This window comes from Astyanax mexicanus, chromosome 1 (assembly GCF_023375975.1).
Source record: "Astyanax mexicanus isolate ESR-SI-001 chromosome 1, AstMex3_surface, whole genome shotgun sequence".
In the NCBI taxonomy this organism is placed as follows: domain Eukaryota; kingdom Metazoa; phylum Chordata; class Actinopteri; order Characiformes; family Acestrorhamphidae; genus Astyanax; species Astyanax mexicanus.
Window position 1 is genome coordinate 115,307,247 of NC_064408.1, and position 16,157 is coordinate 115,323,403.

Below are 16,157 nucleotides of genomic sequence, written 5' to 3' on the forward strand. Positions count from 1 at the left end.
CATTATGATTAACAAGGCATAATTTTGGATTGTATTCCATGTAGATACTGTACAATATTTCAATAATTTGAATTCCTTTCTGTGTAGATACTAAATAATAATGATTATAGATTGTTTTCCATGTCATTACTGAACCATTTTCCCTGTAGCTACTGATTGTTTAAGTCATTTTGCACTGTTTCTTATGTAGATACTAAACAATAACTCAATAACTCAAAAATGTACTTAATATATCATAGGCTTTTAATCGACATAAAGTTAAAAATGCTAATTATAACAAGCTATTCTAAGACTGTTGTGAGTGACCTGTGCAGTAAGTGTAATACGTGTCCTGTTCTCTTCCAGTGTTACTTTATCTCTGGAGGCAAAGCTCCACCTGCTGCACACCTACATGAATGTGACGTGGCTTCCTCTGCCCTGTGAGGTACAGGTGAGCTTCTTATCCTCTCTTCAGCTTCAGACATAAGCTGGAAGGTTATTGCAAGAAAAACATGTTTGTTTTATGTTTTTGCCAAATTTCACCATCTGCAGGAGGAGGACATGGCCTTTTTTATAGGCTGACATGTGACTCCTGCTTTATCCTGTGAGATTTTTGAGGTTTTTGTTTTAGACTCTCGCAAACTGGTGCTTCTAAAGGCAAGATAAACAAATCAGAGGATTTGGAAGTGATTTATCTTGTTTTGGGAATGAAAGAGCTCCAGTGTTGAAATGAAAGAGGTTGTTTACTTGAAATCAGCATTCTGCTGCCCCTCCCTGCCTGCCTCCCTCACGCCCTGCCTGCCCGGGTCTGTGCTTTGTGGAGCTTTTGAAAAGTGTTGCGTGTGTTTATCAGTTCAGGCGTAAAGGAATTCCTCACCAAATATGCTAAAACTGCTGATAAATAAAACCTCACTACAAAAGAAAAGCATTTAAATCTGACTTTACCAAAAGCAGATTCTGAACACCTTCAGAAAAAATTCTAATTCATATTTGGGGGACAAAACTAAACCACGTAAATTAAGATGTGAATTATTTCTTGATATAAATAAATGCACAAATACAGATTTCAAGGTTTCAGGGTATTATGTACTCTATAAGAATGCACAAACACAACCATCCTTTCAGCCATACTTCCTTCCATACGTCTCCCTTTCGAACTATCTTTTGTCCTTCCTTCCTTCCGAACTTTCTTCCTTCCGAATTTCTGTCCTTCCTTGATTTCTTCCTTCCGTTTCTTCCTTTCGAACTTCCGTCCGTCCACCTGTACTTCCTTTCATACTTTCTCGCCTTCGAACATCCTTTAGTCCTTAATTCTGAACGAATTTCTGTCCTTCCTTACTTTCTTACTTCAGTTTCTTTCTTTCGTACTTCCATCTGTCCACCTGTACTTCCTTCCGTACTTCTGCCCTTTCGAACTTCCGTTTGTCCTTCCTTCCGAACAAATATCTGTCCTTCCATACCTTCTTCCTTCAGTTTCTTCCTTCCGAACTTCTGTCCATCCACCTGTACTTCCTTCCGTTCCTTCCAAACTTCCTTCCTTCCGAAATTTCTGTCCTTCCATACTTTCTTTCTTCCGTTCCTTCCTTCTGAACTTCCTTACGTGCTTCCATCCATACTTACGTCCACCCGTACTTCCTTCCATAATTCCGCCTATTAGAACTTTCGTCCGTCCTTCCTTCCTTCTGAACCGAATTTCTGTCCTTCCATATTTTCTTCCTTCCGTTTCTTCCTTCTGTACTTCCATCCTTCAGAATTTCTGTCCTTCCATATTGTTTTTCATTCCAAACTTCCTTCTGAATGGTTTCCTTCTGTGTAATTAAAACTCCAGCAACATCATTAGGAGATAATAATAAAAAATAAAAAAGAACAGTATGGAGTAGGGGTGGGCGATATGGCTCTAAAATAATATCGCGATATTTCAGGGTATTTTTGCGATAACCATATACTTGCCGATATAGGAAAACAGAAAAATAATTAATTAACTTCAGGAATATAGTATAATAGTATAACAGTATAATCATAATGTGGCAAAATAAATAATATAGCATAAAATAATATAATGCAGCAAAAAATATTGCAGAATATTTAGTGCATGCATATAAACTGCAAATTAAAACAATTATACAATAAATACACCTAAAGCTTCACAGTAAGACTACTTTTAAGACAGAACAGCCCTATTATCACGGATGGATATTGTCATATGGATTTTTAATATCATGATATTTCTGTGTTACGGTATATTGTATACGATATAATATTGCCCACCCCTAGTATGGAGTCTAGTAGGAGATAGAATGTCACATTATTACTGCAATTTGTTTAATATTATTGAATAATAATATTATTTTCAGTTTGCACAGGATTTATTAAACTTAAGGTTATTTAACCTCTTATTTTACAGAATGTACAAAGCTCTGGACTCTTTAATGATGCAGGAGCATACAGTCCTTATCAATAACTGACAAAACTAAAATCACAGAGAACCCCTGGTAATAATTACATTACTGCTTACATTAAGGTTTAGGCACCTAAGTACATAAACTATAATCTATCTCAACGATAAGAGTATTATTTAAGAGTATAAACTGAGGGTTTATATTATATATTTTAGCAATATATGAATTAAGTCATTCAGAATTTAAGGTATTTCTCAATAAACTTGTTTTTTGTTCATCATACATCCTTATTTTATTTTTTTTTTTTTGTATCACTACTCCTCTAATGCACGCATGGGTCAAAAATTACCTACGTTCATTTTTTTATGTATGGATGAGGGTTTCTTTAGCACAGATTTTCCTTTTTTTCCCTTTAGTACTTAATTTAGAAGTTTCTGTATTTCTACATCAGGTTTACACACACGGGTCGGACACAAAAATAAATGCATTTTTAAACCCATGTTGCACATTAAAAGGGTAGTAATACAAAAAGGGCTTTAATTTAAAAAGTAAGAAAGGAAAAAATAAAATAAGGATGCACTATGATCAAAAATAGTTAAATGAGAAATTATTTAAACACAGAGTTGTTAAATACATTTATTGCAAAGATATAGAAAATTAAAACTCAGCTGGGTCACTTTTGTACATCAAAAGGGCAGTCTGAAGAACAAAGCTCGGCTCCAGATTTTTCCTGGACGTCAGACAGGACATCAGTGGATGTGTTTAATTCCTTCAGTAGCTCACTTAATTTATTAAACACAGTAATGTAAAGCACCTTATACTCTTTTTTTTTTAGATACTTATTTGTACTTAATCAAATGTTTGTGTTTTACTGAGCTAATAAACTCTTGCTGCCCAACTTTGAATCATTTTTAGTTGCAGGTTTATTGTATGTTACTCAACCTTCCCATGTATAACTAATTCTGTCCAAAAAAAGGCTTTAGGAAATTGTTGGGTCACCTTGGTTAAAGAATAAATCATCTGAACTGATCAGTGTTTTTTTTTTTCTGTAAAGCACAGTCTGAGCTGTTCTCTTGAACATCCAATCGTCTTTGTATTGAGGGGGTTTGTGCACTTCAGACACTACTACAATATCCCTCTCTGTGCTGTGTTGAACAGACTGTTCCTGCTGACACAGTCTGGTCTTGTCCTTGTTCTCAGTCACGTGAGAAGCAGACAGACGCTCCCACCATCCGTATCCCAGCAAAGAGCCCTCTGTCAAAGTCATCCTTTAAAGTCCCTTATACTGTTTCCTCTCGTCATCTTGATCCAACATCAAGGTCACCGTTTTTAAACACGCTTAATTTACAAGTGCATCACACAGTGCAGCTTTCAAGAGGCATCTGCACAGGTTCCTTTTTAGGGTTTTCTTTGTTTTTTTTTCACCGGGGCGCATATTCTTTATTGAAATAATTCACAATATAACGTTCAAAATTAATTGGGCCCTTCCAAATAATACATATATATCAACCATCATTATTATTCTTTCCTTCTTTTTTATTTGGACATTTTGCATAAAAAATCAAATAAAAATAATGTATGGAGGCACTTAATATTTGAAATAATTTGAGGAATGGTTGGTATATTCACTGAAATCTTAAGAACAGCTCAATTGTCTGATAAAGTCTCTTCTCTCTCTAAAGTCTGGGTAATGTCCAGTACAACTGATACAGACAGGCTAAGGTTAGAATTTTGTATAAATTCTTATTTCTATACGTTTTTTTTTTTAACACATTGCCTCTCTTTCCTCCCACAGCAGGCGCCTCTCGCCCAACCCGAGTCTCCAACTGCCTCAGCGGGGGAAGACACACGAACGCCGCCAGACTCCGGAGAGTCGGATAAGGAGTCTGTGAGCAGCAGCTCGAACGGCAACGGGGACAGCAGCACCACGGCCAGCGGAGGAGCAACGAAATCGGGGGGTGGATCCTCCAGCACATCCAGCTCATCGAGCAACAGCTCTGCAGGAGCGACTGGGACAATGGGCAAGGAGAAGAAGGACAAGAAGGACAAAGACAAGGACAAAGACAAGAAGCGGGCGGATTCTGTGGCCAACAAGCTGGGGAGCTTTGGCAAGAGCTTAGGCAGCAAGCTTAAGAAAAATGTAGGAGGTTTGATGACCGGCAAGGCAGCAGCAGGCAACGGGGGCAAGACTGCTGATGGCACGGAGAAGAAGAAGGGGTCTCTGCGGGGCCGCAAAGGCAGCAAGGATGGTTCGCCCTCCATCCAGACCGGTTCTGAGGACTCGGGGAAAGGCTCGCCGTCTTCCGGGAGCGAGCGGCAGAACGGCAACAGCAGCTCGTCCGAGAGCGATCCGTACAAGTACAGCTCAGACGTGAAGGTGAGCCTGAGCATCCTTCGGGCAGCCATGCAGGGCGAGAGGAGGTACATTTTTGCTGGGCTTCTGACCACCAGCAACCGGCAGCCGTACCAAGAGGAGATGATCCAGAGGTACCTGGCTGATGCAGAGGAGCGTTTCCGGGCAGAGCAGGAGCAGAGGAGGGAGGCCGAGCGCAAGTCTGTAGTGACGAATGGGGTACAACTCAAGAAAGAGCCGTCGGATTTGGGCTACCGGAGCTTTGAGAGTAAGGAGGATGTGACAGACGGAGCGCCACCCACTTTCAAATCGGCCACTTTCAACCCATCTATGTATTCAGGCGTGGTTCCCATCCCCAGACCGACGTTCATCGACCAGTCTCCCGCACCCCTCAGCCAGCACCTCCACATGCACGGCGGGTACATCGATGCACGACGTCAGCTGGCAGGCGGCTCACCCTCCATCTACCCTGGTCTGCCGTCCTACGCCACCCTGCCTCGCCACTGCCCGCTGGCCCAAGGCCCTCCCCACCCCCAGTATCACCCACCTCCCCCCTCTGCCACAGTGGTCAGCCCGTCTCGTGTCACCCCCTGCTTCGCGGCATACGCCCAAGAGCAGGAGCCGCCTGACTTTTTGAGCAACTCGCAAAGCGGAGGCTACGCCAACGGCCCCAGAGACATTTCCCATTGCAATTTGGATAGTCGCAGCGGGCCGGCGCCAGTCAGGCACTATTCGCTGGGCAGCGCAGCCGGGTTGGGTAGCTTGCAGTCAACCCGCTGCCGGACGCCCACCTGCAACTACTACGGACACCCAGAAACCTGCAACTACTGCTCGTACTGCTACAGGGAGGAGCTGAAGAGGAGGGAAACAGAGCCGGCCATACACAGGTTCTAAAAGGAACTTGGCTTCTTCTTGCTTGACTGGCTTTTTGAAGGTGCCCTCTTCTCCACTGGAGCTTCAGCACCTCCTGCCCTGTCTTGGAGGACCTCTCTTCAGACATTAGTAGGGGTCCCTCCTTTGTCAGCTAGAGGGACGCTGTTCAGCCATTCTCAAGCACGGAATAAAGGCTGCTGACGTAAACCGGGGTCTCCGTACCTCTTGTTACATTTGCAGTGGATTTTAGGCAGGAGCTCGATGCAGGCGCTGTCGCCTTTGTTTGTTGTTTTCCGTGCATTGTTGTCGCTGTCGTCGTCGCCGTCTTCGTACACAGGCTGATGTACGGAGCGATCGATTTGATCGGGGCGTTAATATGCTGCCATGCATTGCGTAAACATACCGCATACAAATGCAAAACCCCTCCCACACACACATTAACATCAAGCACAGCCAGATGCACATTTGTACAGCTTGTACAGCTCGTACTGATACTGATCCATACGTGGAATGTCTTTGAGGGAGACGAGTACGGTTTTGACACGTTTTGACCCAAGTTAAGGAAGGTGTTTGCCATACTAAAATAAATTAATTAATTTGTACACTAAAGCGTACACGTCAGCACATTAGAACTGTTACTTTTACAGCGCTAGCAGTCATGTCGGGTTGCTTAGAACTCCATACCCAGATAACACAGTAGTGCTTTAGACCTGACCCCATTCTCTCAAGCCATGTCCTGACCTTTTTTTTTTTTTCTTTTCTTTTCTTTTGCTTTTCCCCTCCCTTCCTCCTTCACATGACTCGGTGCTCTTTTGCTCGTCTCGTAACCTTCAGAAGATTCTCCGTGTCTAGCTGAAATCTTTAAGGAGCAAAACCTTGTCAACCAAAGGTTTTACTGTATAGTACAAGTCACTACAAGTAACGGACATGTTTGTTAATATCGCTTTTACGTGAAGTTTTGCAGTGGTGATTTTTTTTCAGGTGAAAAAAGCAGAACTAGTGGACGCAGCGAATGCATTTTTTACATTGAAGAGAGAGAGAGAGAGAGAGAGAGATGCTGATACGTAAGAAAAGCTAACCAAGTGCCCCGACGTGGAGCTTTAAGGGGCAGGGGGTTGGGTTTATGTTATGAGGAAACAAGGTTCGGGGGTAAACAAGCTACTTACTGTTCGATTACTACTCACGTACGATTTTATTTAGGCTAATTTCAGGTTTAACCCTGATTTAACGCCTTGGATCCCAAGTCAGTACTAACTTAATTCTTAATTTGAACTCAAAGTTGATAAGACTAAGCTCCTTGTACCTTGTATTTTGCTTTGCCTGTTAAAAAGGTAAAAAATATGGAAGCATTTCCTGTTAATATGTGCTGTTAATAAGTGATGGCGACACTATTTTAGTCTAGTTTTCGGAAAGCGTTTAGCCTGCTGTAGTAGGTCGTTGTAACCCAGTTGTTTGTCCTAATCAACTAAAGTACTGTTGATTTGATTGGTCATCCAAATTTTCATTTCGAATTCTCTGAAAGAAGCAATATATAGCAACTAGATATATATATAACTAGATATGCTGTTTCCCCCTTCCTGAGTACTAAAGATGGGTCAGTGGACTTTTCTCTGCACAAAGTCAAGCACTTTTCTAATGTCCAGAGGTTGAGTGTGTTTGCGTGCTTTTTCTTATGTTTGTGTTTTTGGTGTGATGATGATGATGATGATGAGGATTATGATGAGGAGAACTATGACGATGATGATGGCGATATTAGACTGTTCTGCCGCTGTCTGGTTGTCAGACGGTGGCTTTGGTTCCACAGTTGGAGGCACAGTTGGAAACTCCACGGCAGAGTAAATTTAGCTCTAATCGTGGACTTTTCTCGGCTTTAGGTGCCACTGTGTTGCGCTCAACCTTGCTGTTTCCTAGTTGCCTTTTTTCAGTCTTGGTCCAGTCCTGCAGATTGTTAAACAGAAACTCAAGTCCGTTTTTTTCCATTTTTACCTTTTCTTATAGTTTTTTTCGTTTGTTTTTGGCCGTTAATGCACTGGTTATACAGGTCAAGCGATGGGACTGTCTTTGTTTGTAAGTTGCATGAAGCCAAGTACATTAAATACTGCTTTTACTACATAAGCGAACGTCGGAAATTCTCTCTATTGGAAGCAGATGTGGTGTCCGTTATTTCAGAGCGGCTGGGTTTTATGTTACGTGAGCACTTGTTGCCGTATCCCATACCAAGGAATCACTGCTACAGTGGATGATTACACATCTTTATATAGTTCACATTTGAGTCAGTTAAGTCACATTAACTTAGTTACAAAAAAACGGTGTTTATAGGAATATTCACACCAGTTATTCTGAATATTTCAGTGTTTTCCAACCAATTTTGTCTGTCTGCCACATCTGTATTGTGCTGTTCGGTTGACTACTAAGTAAAAAGTAATCAGAATCAGTAGAAAATAGGGGTGGGATCACATCTGATCACATGATACCTTGCCCACAATAAAGATTATATAATGATACTGTGATACTCGATATGTCACAATACAATTCTCTACAATACTTCACAGCTTCTGTGTCACTGGAGAAGATAAAATACACCTAAATAAGCATGGAAATACCAGGAATTATAGATTTATTGGTGTCAATCAATATTGAAAAAGGTTGTTTCTCTGTAACACACACTGATAGCTTTTCCAAGTCTCAATGTTGTAAAATGGTCATAAACTGACATATATATTACGAGTTCTGCTGCTGTTAAAATGTCTAGGTAGAACATACACTACACTACTCTAAAATCTTTTCAAAGTGTGTAACTGTGTGTAAAAATCTATTAAAACAAAAATACATTAAAACAAAAAAATATAATATCAATATTTTACGCCAGGTATCGATAACCTATCACAAACAAATATATCAAACGATATATCACCGTATCAATATATTGTCCCACCCCTAGTAGAACCCAGGGCACAGTTGAGTTGTTTTTACTCTAAGGGTGTACTTGTACAAGGCAATGACTGACAATTGTGCCATGCCCGGGCACAATTACCCCCCCTAAAGCACGTCTCGATTGACTAATGTGATCTCTCTGAACTGTGACTGGGTTGCCAGTTGTAGAAGTGGGCCAGAGTACGGTTTATTTGGGCTCGAGCACGGTACACAGACAGTGTGAGCACTATCCGTGCCTGAGCACAAAACAAGATGATGTCAGTGATGCGATGTTCCTGTAAACAAACATTGTAGTGTTGTGGTGAATTCAGCACCTCCGCCATGAAAAGCACCCTCTCTCGGGAGTGCCTGCGCACTGTTTTCTTGATAAAAGCAAAGATAATCCGCTTTATCTCTATTTGAAAATACAAACCAAAAGTTGCCGTTATCTCGATCACGGTTACATACATAACGACATAGCACGCGCTCTCGAGAAGGGGCAGATTTTCCTAACAGCAGTGCTAATTTCTAGTAATGTAACTGTGATTGAGATAACCATGATTTTTGTTGCGTATTTTGAAGTAAAGATAAAGCGGATTATCTCTGCTATTATCAAGAAGACTGTGTGTACGTGCTCCCAAGAGAAGGCGCTTTTCATGGCGGGGGTGCTGAATTCGCCACAACTTCGGCAAGCCCCCTGAGCAGTGAGTAATGGCGAAGCATGCTCGGGCCCGGATTGTTCAAATGTAGTGTGAGTGCAGGCCAGTGGGGGGTGGGGATTCAACCGAACCATGCCTAGTGTGATTACACCCTAAAAAAATGCTACAAACAGGTGCTACAAATGTTTTTTTTGAACGATGCCATAGTAAATAAAAACTCTTCTGCTTCCATTAAACATCAAGAACCAATATTGTCAAAGAAATGTGTCTTAAAGCTCTAAAGATTTCAAGAAGCTTAATTTGATACAAAATTAAACTAAATTATCTCTATTACACGATATTAGTTATTTACCAAAGAACCAAATTTGTTTTTTTCTATGGCAGAGAGTCATCAAATCTGAACTTTGAATCAAATTTCCATTCCTGGATTATTTTGTAAATGCTGTAAATGAAGGGAACAGCTGATGTAATTGATTGGTCATTCACTGCCATACCTACCAAGAGTGTAAACTGGATTTAATATCAGGATTTGAGGACTTTTTTTTTTATTGCATTGCTCAAAGAAACATTTAGAAAATCTTCTTTTTTTTAAGAACTTAGATTAGGCCTGTCACAATAATTACATTTACATTGATTACATTGAACAATATTGGTATATGGACATAACTGCAATAATTATAAATAACCTCAATACTTTCCATTACGCTTTTCTTAGGGAAGAGAATCAATTCATATGAATGGGACGATATGTCAACTTTGATTATAAACAGCTGTTTTATTTTAGTTATTTATTTCAGATATTTAAACATGTTTATGTTACAGTTTTTAAGTTTCACTGATCTTTAAAAGGCTGTAATCATATTATTATGCTGACTGATATCATTTATCACAGTTATTTTAACATCCTGAGACCTGGACTTTTGTCTGGTGTGCATTTTTAATTTTTCATAGATATTTGGGATTAGTAGGCCCTAACAAGTATAAAAACTAAACTTTGTTTTTTTTTTTTTTTTAAATAACATCTATTTCAAAGACAGTGTCGTCACATGCAAACCATAGTTTAACATTTGAAAAATTAACCTGTGGATTCAGATGAACTCAGTTAGTCCAAAAAACAACTTTTTGCTTTCTGGAGTAAGAAAATAAACTAGTTTCAATGAGAATTTTTACCTGGCCCATGTTTCTGTCTGGACTGGCTGTAGAAACTACTGATTGGGATTCCCATCATCTTGTTTTCTGTCAATTGAGTGTAATGTTGTCATATGACCACTAGATGCTATAGACAGTGTCTCCGTATGAGGCCAAAGGGTCAAAGATTAAAAATTAAGTATCATGGTGCAGAGAAACAGAAATATAGTGTCCACATATGAGGACACAAGGTCTCAAAAAGTTATGCACTTATTTTATCGTCCAATCAGAATAGTTATTGTGACAGGCCCAGCGTAGATGGACATTATAGGTTGAAAAACCTATAATAAAATTTTCACTCAAGCGTAACTCTAATCCGTATTATATCAGATGGTTTTCGATGATTTGAACCTGTGGGATTGATTGATTCTGTATACTTTAGTTTAGGCTGTGTACTGTACAGTTTGTTATGTAGTCTGCTGTACTGAATAGTACATCAATTTACTCAAAAACGACGCATTCATCCTACACCACACTTAGTTAAAGCACATTTCTTTTAATTAACCAGTTTGCAGCTAAAAATGTTTCCGCTCTGTTAGAATCTGTTTACTGACAAAGTATTAAAATACCTCTTGATACAGTATACTGTATTTAGCATTTTAGCATCTGTTACAGTTTAAACGTTACTGTTCTAGTGTCTTGTTTCAGTGGGATGCTTTAATCTGTTTCATACAGCTCACAGTCTAAAGCTAGGGTTTGCCCAATTGATTGTTTGCCTCTACAGACAAAAAACATAGTAAAAAAATATATATTGGAACAAACTTTATTTGTTTTAGAACATGTTTTATTTTGCATTACTTTTTTCAACTGCATATTAAAATAAGCCAAAAAAGTACAGTAATTATACAAAACCTCTTTTTATCTCCACAGCAGAATAACAAAACCTTCTTAACCCTCTGTGGCATGATGTTGCCCTCAGGCAACAAACCATCTTTTGGTTATTATTTTAATATCATGTTACAAGGTGTAGGTACAGCCTTGGGAAAAAAAATAAGAGATCACTTAAAAATGATGAGTTTCTTTCTTAAAAACCTCTGGAATATAATCAAGAGGAAGATGGATGATCACAAACCATCAAACCAAACTGAACTGCTTAAATTTTTGCACCAGGAGTGTAAAGCATAAAGTTATCCAAAAGCAGTGTGTAAGACTGGTGGAGGAGAACATGCCAAGATGCATGAAAACTGTGACAAAAAAAAAATCCCAAATAGTGATGTGATGTTTTTTTTTTTTTTTTTTTTTTTTTTTTTGGCTTCCCGAAAATAAAATTAATGCATTAGAGGGTTAAGTTTTGATAAAATCTAACATACTAAAGATTTTATTCCAAATTATAATTCCAATTAGTGAAATGCAACTGCCAGATTGAAATTCTTCTGTCATTTGTTTGTAAATAATAAAATAGTAAGTTTGTCTTTGTTTGATCTTTAATTTGAGTTCAGTATTACAAGAAACATAGACCAATAGACTGTAATATTCAGCTAAATATTAACCAAATATTTCGACATTAAGTTTCCATAGTTTCTTTGTTTTTCTTGACCTGTACAGTTGATATTATGGAGATTTAAAAGGTTTTGTTCCAGCAGTGAACGATAGCGTATAATGTATGAAACAAATTAAAGAACAGAGCGGTCCAAAACTCTGAGACTTTATTATATACATAAATATGTATATATACTTAAGTTTTGAAAAAAAATATTAAAGTTTCAGATTTTTTTTTCCTGAGCTTGTGACTTTTTTTTTTTACTGAAAATTATATAGATGTACAAATGTACACTAAATCCTTAATTCAGTTACAATTCAGTTTTTATTTGATTTTGTTATTTTAATCCCTTAAAGGGCCAGGATTTTTTTCAGTTGTCTGCCTGACATTATATCACTAAATCTTGAGGATTTATGCATTTTATATAAAGCTTTCATCATGTTTGATAAGAAACATTACTAAAAAGCATAATTGGAATTGGAATAGAAAATATATAAAAAATAATACATCTGCTAATGTCAAAATATAATGAATAAAATCATAAAATTGGCTCTTTCCTGAACTTCATTTGAAAATCAGTATTTTCCTGAATACAAATCAAACAGTTTCGTTTTGTTTGTCTTGTTTTTACGTCTTTTTCTTTTTTTTAAACATGCAGAATTTGGGTTGATTTCTGTTACTGATCTGGAATTATTAAGTGAACACGCAGCTACTCCAAGTGTAAATAAGTTATTTTACCTCAGAATTTTTTTTTTAATCATCACCTACACCTGTAGCCTGTATACAGGACAAGGCATTGTAAAAATATATTTTTAAAATATAATATTTTTTTAAGTTGGTCTCAGACTTTTGGACCTCACTGCATGTAGTATATCCTGAAACAATCAGGATTCTTGTGCTTTTTGGACCTTGTAGAACCCCAAGGCAGATTTCTGTGCCTTTATTACACACTACATTAAATTAATTCCAGTGCAGTTCACTGATATGTCCAGAGGATGGCGCAGTTGTATAATAATTCAGTAGTTCTTCCCTTCAGCAGCTCAGAAAATCATCACCAGGCATCACTTTAACCCTCAGTAACAGCAAACAGAGTCACGTTTCACAGTTTTACTCCTCCAGTCTCTCCCACAGCGCTGCTCGCTCTAGTTTCGGCACATCGGAGCGTTTTATTCTTTAATGCACATAAATACAGACGTTTTTTACAAATGCCTGTACAGATCAGAACGTCTGTATGAGGCCTGCTAGCTGCTAGCTGCTAGCTAACAACCCTCAGGCAGTACATTAGCATCACATAACCTGTGTGTGTGTATATATGAATGTGTGTATATGAATATATGTGAGTGTGTATGAGGATGTACTGTTTTACTGCAGCTTAAAACCACAAGCAAGCAAATCCCAGTCACTGAAACCAGTCTGAACGAGTGCTTCCCCTCTTCCTCCTCCTCCTCCTCCCCTCACCGTGCACCTGTAGCTCACACTCATCTCCTTCCTTTATTTAAATACGGATCGCTTCTTCACACGCATCTTTAAACCAGACTGCAGGCGTGGGTTTTCTGTTTGTTTTTTTGTATTAAAGATGACAACGGTTGTACAAATGCGTTCGAGTTATTTTTGTAAACCAAAAGCAGTTTTACAGTGTTTTTTAAAATATGAGAATGTATCATTTTCGGGACACTAAAACGGATAAGGAGCTCAACAAGGGAGTTAAACTAGAGCCCTTGTGAGAGTGCGTTCAATAAACCTAACGGGAGTGCATACCAGGGTGATTTAAGAACCTGTGCAAAAGCAGTTGCGAGAGCCTTAGCGAGAGTGGTTTCAAGAACTCTTGTATTCTTGCAAAGGCGTTCGCAAGGGCTGTCGCAAGCTTTTTCGCGAAAGAACTCACGAGAGAGCTTGCGACAGCCTACATTTGCAAGAGTACTTTCGGCAGCCACTGTGAAAGGCCTTGCGAGTGCGCTTTAAAGAATTCTTGTAAGAGCCATTGAGAGAGCCCTTAAGAGAGCTCTTTTGAAAAGACTTGCGAGAACCCTTGCAAGAGCACTTGCGAGTTTGCTTGTGAGAGCACTTGCAACAGAGCTTGCGAGAAGTTTCTGAAAGCCATTGTGAAAGTTTTGCAAAAGCCTTTGTGAAAAGATTTGCGAAAAATATTGCAAGAGCCCTTGTGTAAAGATTTGCGAGAAACCTCGCAAGAGCACTTGTGAGTTTGCTTCTGAGAGCACTTGCAACAGAACTTGCGAAAAGTTTGTGAGAGTCCCTTGTGAAAGTTTTGCAAGAGCCCTTGTGAAAGTTTTGCAAGAGCCTTTGTGAAAAGATTTGCGAGAACTCTTGCAAGAGCCGTTGTGAAATTTATGCAAGAGCCATTGTGAAAAGATTTGCAAGAACCCTTGCAAGAGCACAGTGAGTTTGCTTGTGAGACCACTTGCAACAGAGTTTGCAAGAACTTTTGTGAGAGCCCTTGTGAAATGACTTTGTAAGTGCTCTTGTGAGGGCCTTTGTAAGAGCCCTTGCACTCACCTGGATCTGTAGTAGAGTCAGTATTTGTTGGGGCATTTCTGTTTGTTTATTTCTCGACTGTCATGGCTGACCACCAAGAGCCTGTTCAGCATTTTTTGGTGAACACACTAATTTCTTCCTTAATGACCTGAGAAAAATGCTATGATTTGAAACAAAAGTATATTATATATATATTTATAGTAAGATTTTTCAGAAGTTTCCTTTTGGAAGGTTTAGTTCTGAAGCTAGGATGTTCTTTCGTAGTTGTCGAGCAGACGGGCCTCCTGATTTCCGTTATCTTCGTTTTTTGCTTCTATTTTTGACCTTAAAATGCTTCTGGTAAAAAAAGAAAAAATAAACTATTTTGAGTACAATTTTTAAAGATTTCCAGGCTGGCGGTGAGGCCACACCTCCTGTCGGATACGGTGGGCTTCGTTTTTGTTATTCTGTAATGAACTTACTATTTTTATATTGTACATTTTCATGAGTGTGACAGAACCGAAGTGCAGTCGTCAGCACCGACTGGTTCTACTGGTTTGCATGAGACTGAAACTGTTGCATGTACAGATCACAGACGCAGGTCACTCCAACCAAACTTGTGCGATACTTCTGGTTAATTGGACAGTTTGTGTTTTATCTTTATCTTTTTATTTTTATTTCTTTTCTTTCCCCACCCGAGAGGCGAGCCCAGGCTGTGTGGCAGTGCAATCTAGACAGAAAGAACATCTGGTTTTTATGTTAGTTTATTTTTTTTTCTTTTTTGCACCGTTTGAATAAAATTCTCATTGTATTTAAACACAAACCTGCAGTGATGCTTCTTTCTTTATTGCTTCGTATTTAATAACATGTTTAAGTTTTTAAAAGGGCCACTTAACTCCCTGCTTTTTTCTGACTCCACCCTCAGCTCAAATTTGAAAAAAAATAAATAAATGTGAGGGGTAGTTTGGGTGGGGCACTTGGTGATGTATGGGTTTAGGGGCGGGGCATGAGGGAGGAAAAAAATACCAAAATACACACACACATAATTCACACCTATAGCACAGTTGAACCAGAGGTAAATATTACCACAGTAAAAGCTTTTTTTTGAAGGTTAGAAAATGTTCATAAAGTTTTTAAGCAGCATTGGTATGTTTTTTTACTTCAAAGTATCACATTTCAGCTAGTAATGACAAAAAATATTATTGGCACATTAACTGAACTGATAATATGTACTAAGTGGACACACACATTGTTTCATCTGATGATGTAAGATCATTACAAAACCTGTTTATTCTGCTTTCATTGGAGTAAATTTCTCTAGCAGGAAAAATAATTTCTTCTAGATTTTGGACATACATAACATTGCTGTGACGATTTGATTGCATTTAGCAACAGAAGCATGAAAGCTATGGTACCGTATTTTTCAAACTATAAGGCACATTGGATTATAAGGCACACTATTAATGGACGTCTATTTTCTGGTCTATTTTTATACATAAGACGCATTAAGCGACACTAGTAAGGATGCCTTCACCGAAGTGAGCAAGGGTGTCACTTCTAATGAGGAAGCGCCAAAGAAAACAAAACTGCAATTCTTAAAACACTGGATGTTAATCTACACAGATTTCTCTCCTAAAAACTGTTTATTTGGGTGAGTAAAGTGCTTCCATTTATTTACAGTAAGCTTAGATTTTCCAATATTTTGTCTAGGGGTGAGTTTTTAGTGAAGTTTCTCCAGCACTAAGGCTGGGTGCAGCAGCATTAGCATTAGCTGCTAACCACAGTGTTAGCAGGGCGTAAATGGCACCTGACAGTGATAGCCTGTGGAACCCTGAGTGTTC

General features: G+C 38.8%; 1 protein-coding gene across 3 annotated transcripts in view; it reads left to right on the forward strand.

The window, feature by feature from the left end:
* The window catches only part of otud7b (OTU deubiquitinase 7B), an 82,695-nt gene extending 71,595 nt beyond the window's left edge, over positions 1-11,100 (forward strand). The window contains exons 11-12 of one of the 3 annotated variants that reach the window (XM_049464835.1): positions 346-430; positions 4,177-11,100. In XM_049464835.1, the coding sequence (XP_049320792.1) occupies positions 346-430; positions 4,177-5,625 (1,534 nt within the window). In that variant the 3' untranslated portion in view covers positions 5,626-11,100. Of the gene's footprint in view, positions 1-345; positions 431-4,173 lie in introns of all 3 variants that reach the window. The other 2 variants (XM_022668750.2, XM_022668749.2) reach the window with 2 other exon arrangements.
* Positions 11,101-16,157: the final 5,057 nt, after the last annotated feature.